General features: G+C 33.3%; 1 protein-coding gene across 1 annotated transcript in view; it reads left to right on the top strand.

Annotated features, from left to right (window-relative positions):
• Nucleotides 1-2,283: 2,283 nt before the first annotated feature.
• Nucleotides 2,284-7,523, top strand: part of LOC137627823 (E3 ubiquitin-protein ligase rnf146-like) — a 45,846-nt gene continuing 40,606 nt past the window's right edge. The window contains exons 1-3 of the mRNA XM_068359201.1: nucleotides 2,284-2,503; nucleotides 4,332-4,474; nucleotides 6,383-6,533. Of these exons, the coding sequence (XP_068215302.1) occupies nucleotides 2,434-2,503; nucleotides 4,332-4,474; nucleotides 6,383-6,533 (364 nt within the window). The 5' untranslated portion in view covers nucleotides 2,284-2,433. The remainder of the gene's footprint in view (nucleotides 2,504-4,331; nucleotides 4,475-6,382; nucleotides 6,534-7,523) is intronic.

Here is a 7,523-nt window from a genome sequence, read left to right as displayed (position 1 = left end):
TATACGTTATGCTAATCCAGCGCATTCTTTCAAAAGATCGATTTACGAGATGGGATATTAACATTAATGTTCATTTTGTTGTAATTGGGTAGTGCCATAGCCTCTGTACCATGGTCTTTCAGTCTTGTGATAGAGTTCTCTTACTTGGGGGTACACTATTTTATCTTATTTCTCTTGCCCTTGTTTTTTATGGTTTATATAAGATAGGTCTTATTTAATGTTACTGTTCTTAAAATATTTCATTATCAATTGTACATAATTTCTCTTGTTTCCTTTCCTCCTGGGCTATTTTTTCCCTGTTGGAGCCCTTTGGCTTATAGCCTTCTGCTTTTCCAACTAGGGTTGTGGCGTAGCTTGTAATAATGATAATAATAGGACAAATGGCATTCCTTAAAATTATCTTTCTATGCCCATAAATTTTCTTAGCTCGTCAATCCATCGTATTTTCTTCCTTCCTTGATTCTTTTATAATCTCTAGACCCATTCCGTTATTCTTCTTGTCCATCTATTCTATTTCTTTTTCGTGGATGTTAGAATAATACCCTCTATACATTGGTTTGCTCTCGTGCCTTCACGTTAATTGGCTCTTTTCTGTCTCTTAGTGTTATTACCATCATTATTCTTTCCATAGATATTTGAGATGTAACTAGCTTATATTATAAGGCTTTATTAAGGCTACAAGTTTCTGATGCACAAGTAAGGCCATCTAATTAAATAATTTTCTTTTTTGAGAAAGTAGCAATTTACATTTCATTGTCTAATTTTGTTTACCGAAAGCTCTCCATCCCAAGCTTTATATATATATATATATGTATATATATATATATATATATATATATATATATATATATATATATATATATATATATATATATATATATATATATATATATATATAGATAGATAGATAGATAGATATAGATATATCTATGGGTCTATGCCCTGGGGAAACCTTTACTGTCTGTCCTAAGTACGTATATTCTTCAACAATCCCTAGATGTTCTTCCATAACCTTATGATATTATCTAGATTCTCGATATTCAATAGGCTTCATCGGAATATTATTCTTTATTATCTACGATGCTACCTACTACCCTGTATGTTAAGCTAAATTGTGCGTTTTGATATAATTTCGTACTCTACATTAAAAGATTCTCTTAGAGTTGTGGGGTATTTTGACTGGTCAGACAGTACTACATTGGATCCTTCTCTCTGGTTACAGTTCATTTTCCCGTTTGCCTACACACACACACACACACACACACACACACACACACACACACACACACACACACACACACGATTGCATATTCATTACATATTCTCTTCTGTCCTCATACGCCTGACAACACTAAGATTACTAAAAAATATTCTTCACCCAAGGGGTTACTGCACTGTAATTGTTCAGTGGCCACTTTCCTCTTGGTAGGGGTAGAAGGGACTCTTTAGCTATTGTAAGCACCTCTTCCAGGAGAAGGACACTCCAAAATCAAACTATTGTTCTCTAGTCTTGGGTAGTGCCATAGCCTCTGTACTATGGTCTTCCACTGCCTTGGGTTAGAATTCTCTTGCTTGAAGGTACACTCGGGCACACTATTCTATCTATTTTTCTTCCTCTTGTTTTGTTAGTGTTTTTAGTTTATATAGGAGATATTTACTTAAATGTTACTCTTCTTAAATATTTAACTTTTCCTTGTTTCATTTCCTCACTGGGCTATTTTCCCTGTTGGAACTCCTGGGCTTATAGCATTGTACTTTTCCAACTATGGTTGTAGCTTGGCAATTAATAATAATAATAATAATAATAATAATATTAAATTAATTTATTCTCATCATTTATTTATTTCCTTATTTCCTTTCCTCACTGGGCTATTTTTCCCTGTTGGAGCCCTTGGGCTTATAGCATCTTGCTTTTCCAATTAGGGTTGTTGCTTGGCCAGTAATAATAATAATAATCAATAGTGTTATGACTACGATTGGTTAAAAATGAAAGTACTGTGATTATATTGGTAAACATAAACAGACTCCTTTTACAAATGTTGTTTTGGTGGTTGAATGAATTTGAAGATAGCGCAGATTTATTTTCATCTTACATCTGGGTTAATCCAAAGTTCTATAGATATTTCTGGGAAATATCAATCCCCGTACTAATGAGCGAGAATTCCATCTTATTTAGTCATCATAAAATGTTTAAAATGTATTACTATTCTAAAAGAAAAGGAGGTACAAAGAGATGATTAAATTGCGCAGCTAAAAATAAAACATTATTCAATAGAAGACGCCATTGGTCAAGTCCCAACAAGAGAGTAGAGACAAATAAACAAAAGAAAGGGATCAAGTCTTAGCAATGAGCAATTGATTTTTTTTCCTAAATTTTATCCAAAAGCTGATGTTGTCGTACGACTAAAACGGGAAAACGTTGTGACTTCAGACATGGCCGAGGCTTCAAATAAAGAAGAGTCGACTGCAGAGATCCTGAAGGAGAAGACAGAAGAGAACGAAGGTAGATGATCATAATGTTTACTCTAACCCGAACCTTCCTTAATATTTCTTTGTTTTTTTTTATGTCAAGGTTAGGCTCTTCCTCCCATTAACTTTCTTCATCGTCTATATTACATTGGTTTCATATTAAAATTATGGTTGATAATATTGTAATGTAATTTCCGTTTAACGGTGGACAGGGGTCAATGGGGTCGGTCATATAAAGAGTGAAGTTTAATCTTAATCTATCAAATAGGGGAGATATTTCCCATATTTCTCACTAAGATCAGGAGCAGTGTATATATTTTCCAATTGGTTATCTTTTGTTTATTGCATTTCATGCCATTTGTGTTGGTATAAATTCTTATTTTTTCCCTGACCCCATATGTATTACCAATATGAGCAAATGTTCACAAAAGTATAATAACTCTACTTAGAAAGTAGAAAGTTACTGGAGGGAATTTCCATCAGGACGACATGGCTATCTCACCCAAAAAAATGTTTTCTTTACGTTAAAATTCCTTTTTTATGCATTAAGAAGTCTTTTCCTAAAGTGTATAGTCCTGTCATTTGGTGGGAGTGTCCCTTCCCTTGGACTCGCCCACCTAACCTGACCTAGGCTGCGGTATATAATAGAATAAAAGACAGATATACCTTATGACATAACGTAGAGTGCTTGGTCTTATTAGACTTCAGGGTCATAAAAGAAGTGTGGATCTTCTCTTCTTATGGCACCAAAAATCAAAGAGAAGTGATACAATTAGTAGGTTGACCAAGACACCAGTTACCCGTTGATATACTACCGCCTGAGAGTTATTGGGTCTTTTGACTGGCCAGATATTACTACATTAGATCCCTCTCTGGTTACAGCTCATTTTCCATTACCTACACATTCACCGAATAGTCTGGCCTATTCTGTATATATTTTCCTCTTTCCATATGCACCTGACAATATTAAGCTTATCAAACAATTCTTCGCTCAAGAGGTTAACTACTGCACAGTAATTGTTCAGTAGCTACTTTCCAGTTGGCAAGGGTAGAAGAGACTTGTAGGGGGACACTCCAAAATCAAATTATTGTTCTCTAGTCTGTGGTACTCTAGAATCAGTGAGAGATAGCAGTTCATGAAGATTTTGAGTTGCAGCTATCAAATATGGGGTTAACATTTTTATCATAATTCTTATATCAAATCTCTTCCATCCATGTTTTGTTTTTTGCATCTTGGTTAAAATTTGACATAGAAAGCTTTAGCTTTTTAGTAATTCTCTCATTTATAATAACTTTTGATGTTTGGTAAGTATTAGTTTCATATTTTGGAGGGAGCTTCTCTATTGGAAAACATTTCAGATCTAGCCCCATGGCTGCCAAGATTTTGTAAGACTCCTGTAACTACAGTAGTTGATGAAAAAAAAAAATTTCTGAATCCTTATAGCTTTAGGTGCTAGCAAGGTATGGTTTTCATCTTTGGAAGTTAGCTTCCTTACTTGAAGAAGTTTAGATTCAACCTTCGTGTCTCTTGGTTTGACTTTTGATAAAAGATCCAAGTAATAGATTTGTTATCCACTTTTATTTTTGGTTAAAAGTTTTCATCATCACCCTTTCTCCAAGGAAACAAGGAAACAAACTAGGTCAGCTTGGTTAATCACGCCAATTTTAAGGTCTGCTTTCTATTATATTTTATGTCATATGAACGACAGTAGTTGTTTTTGATTAGTATTATATGTTTGACATGTCTATTCAATGACTTTTGTTTATAAATGTTATCCCACACGATAATTTATTTTGTGTTCTTACAACTCCTGTTTTTATCTAGATCTTTGTCACTAAGTTTTTTATATTTGATTTCCTAGATACGACAGAGCCGACGAAAACACAGCCATCACAACCAAAGATAGAAGAGGAAGAGGAGCTAGAATGTGCCGTTTGCCTTCAGAAATGTGTGCATCCTGTTCGCTTGCCATGCTCGCACATTTTCTGCTTTTTGTGTGTAAAGGTGAGTGTTTTCTTTTCAAGTTAATAATTTTTCCATACAACTGTTTAAGCCTTTGAAAAGAAATTATGTTCTTAGTTTTATGCTCAGTTGTTTATCAGAGACCTTCCAAGAAATAGCTGAGATCGTAGAAGACTGTTTACTTATATGCTGTACAGCGAAACCCATGTTTTGAGGAATCTAAGTTTATGGTTTCAGTTTTATGTAGTAAGCGTGAAATATTGAATAAAAGGGAATAATGATAATGCGGTACAGTTAAGTATAAGAAATGGAATAAGGGTTTAAGGAATAAGCGTACACTGAAATTAACAGTAAAAGTATGTAAAAAATAGAAATGAAAAGGAAATGGAAAAGAAGAAAGAATGGAATATAAAAAGTTATATACTGTACTACTTTCAATTGTAGTTATTTAAACTACAATGAAAGGCTGAGTGCTTGTAATTTATTATACAGGAAGGAATTAAATCATCAAGATATTACTGTATAATAAACTAAATAATTAGATAAAAATTATGAAAGGAAGGAAATTAAGGGGATAATAATTGGAAATTTAATATGCAGGGGGTCCTCGGATTACAACCAAGATCCGTTATTATGCCCTCGCCTAAATGCAGTACTGAAGTCACTTCCCTATGCTAATGCAGTATACTGTAGTAAAGTCATTAACTAGGACATCAAACAATCTGTGACATGGAAACATAACTAAGGCAAAAAGAACTGAGGGCGTAAATATAGTGTAAAATTATACAAAACGGTGTAAGAAAAATATACTAATACAACTCATTACCTCATGGGAGGTACATTTTATATTAAAGTAAAAATTAAACTTAGCTAAATTATATATAGTAATTGATATAATATAATTAAAAGTTTAAATTATAAGGATCACTGACTTTGAAGTCAATCGAATGAAATTTAGAAATGCTGTACAGTAGTTTATTTATTGACACTATACTGTAGATGGTTTAGGAGTTTATTAATGGAAGGATGTAAAATTAGGAGGTACAGTACAAAACTGTGCTGTATAATTGCAATAATAGAAACTATGATGCAGTACAGTACAGTGAGTGAATTACAGTACGTGAAAACAATGTAGTGAGTTATTTATTGTGTTACTCAACCGCAGGGGAGCAATGGTTAGTTGGTGGTCAGTCAAGTGACCCTAAGGACACCAATATTTTGCCATTTTCGTTAGTTTCATGGTGCTGTGTTACTTAACCCCCCCCCCCCCCAAGCAAGAATTGAAGGTTACCTGTAGTAATGTCATCATTCATTATTTCCATGAATCTTACCTTTAAACAGTATATAGTTTTTTTTTTTTTTTTTCTTTTTTTGAATAGAAAATAGTGTTTATTTCCTCCGGTATTTTGTGAAAGATCAGTTACCTGACTAACAAGATTTCGTAAGTGAATTGCCTATATGTGAAAGGTTTAAATGAACGATTAGAAAATAGTAAAATTAGTTATTAATAAGATTTATTAAAATTATTATATAAAAACATTACATTAAATCTTGAAATAGATACAGTAGTCATAGAGGAAATGGACCCTCAATTACCCATAAATTAGAGGTCACTGTAAGGTAAGTAAATTTAGTACCTAACAATGCCCGAAAAAAGCCATGTACTTTATAGTTGTTATGTCAGTTATGCACAGCTCAGTTCAAAGGGTGTGATTTTGATCATCTCTTAACTACTGTTATACGAGTAACATATAATTGCTGCATTTGATAAATACGTAATTCATGTTCATGTGAAGTTTAACCATTTAATAATGGTATTTGTCTACATTTTACATGTACACAGTACTGTATATATACAGTAGTTCTTATATTTACCGGTATGTAATTTTACGCAAAGAGTACGTTTAACACCAATACCTTTCGTAACATTAACAAAGTCTTCTCTAACAGGGCGTAGCTAACCAGAGCAAACGTTGCGCCATGTGTCGACAAGAGATACCAGCAGACTTCCTTGATCACCCCACTCTTCTTTCTGCCATCGAAATGGAAAAAGAGGAAATTCATCCTGGCGGATACCAATGGTTTTATGAAGGTCGAAATGGTGGGTACAATAATTTGGGCTTCTCTTTTTTTAACGTGATTTATGTTGTACTGCATGGAGTGGCATAATTGGTGTGCTTTTGGCAGTGTACGCTATAGCAAAGAATAATTTCAAAATCAGCACTAAAGGCTCATTGTTGTGTTTTTTGTCCTCCATTGCATTTCATGTACTGTACCTTATTTAACATATATCTGAAACTTCAACTTTGACTTGTTCCTGTTTTCCCTTTTCACTTGAGAAAAATCCTTTGGACCAGTCGCATGGGAGTTAAGGGGCATTAATTTGTCTTTCAAATTAAAACTATAATAAAATTTAAGATTACTTTATTAACAAAATAAAGGGCTCAAGTTTAGAATAGGGTCAGGTGTTTTGTTGATGATCTTTTTCATGTAGTTTTGTGAATGTATATGCACTATTGTAGGATGTGTTTCCCTGTACTTTTGATGAATTAGTTTTAGGTTCTTGATAAGCATTTATTTGAAGGAAAAAGATCTTAGTGACAACCTTAACTTACTACTGTATTAGTATTACAGAACTGTTATAAATGGATGCTTCAATAGAAACTGATTTAGATCGTAGACTGTACATTGCACAGAATGTGATAGATGGTACGATTTTAAGGTTAATTTCTATGCCTTTTTTATCCTTCAACTGCTTTGCTGTTTGTCTTTTACTTGAATTTTAGTTGTTCTCTCATATTACTTGCCATTTAACTGTCCAACTTCTTCAACTTAACCTTACCAAACCTTCCTTTGAGTACACATCCTACTGGAAAGCGGTTTGAAATTTTATGGTCGTTGAAATTTCTTATAAGAATGAGTAACAGTTTGTAACTAAAGTACAGTATTTATATATTTTCAACTATTACAGTACTGAAATGGGTTCATGTAACTGGTTTGAATGGATTTTAATTACATAAATCATAAATTATCCATTTGAAGAAACTGCATAACCCTTTTACCCCCAAAAGGACGTACTGGTACGTTTCAC

This window comes from Palaemon carinicauda, chromosome 35 (assembly GCF_036898095.1).
Source record: "Palaemon carinicauda isolate YSFRI2023 chromosome 35, ASM3689809v2, whole genome shotgun sequence".
Classification (NCBI taxonomy): Eukaryota; Metazoa; Arthropoda; class Malacostraca; order Decapoda; family Palaemonidae; genus Palaemon; species Palaemon carinicauda.
The sequence above is the reverse complement of the archived record's forward strand: the minus strand, read 5'-3'. Positions and strand labels throughout refer to the sequence as shown.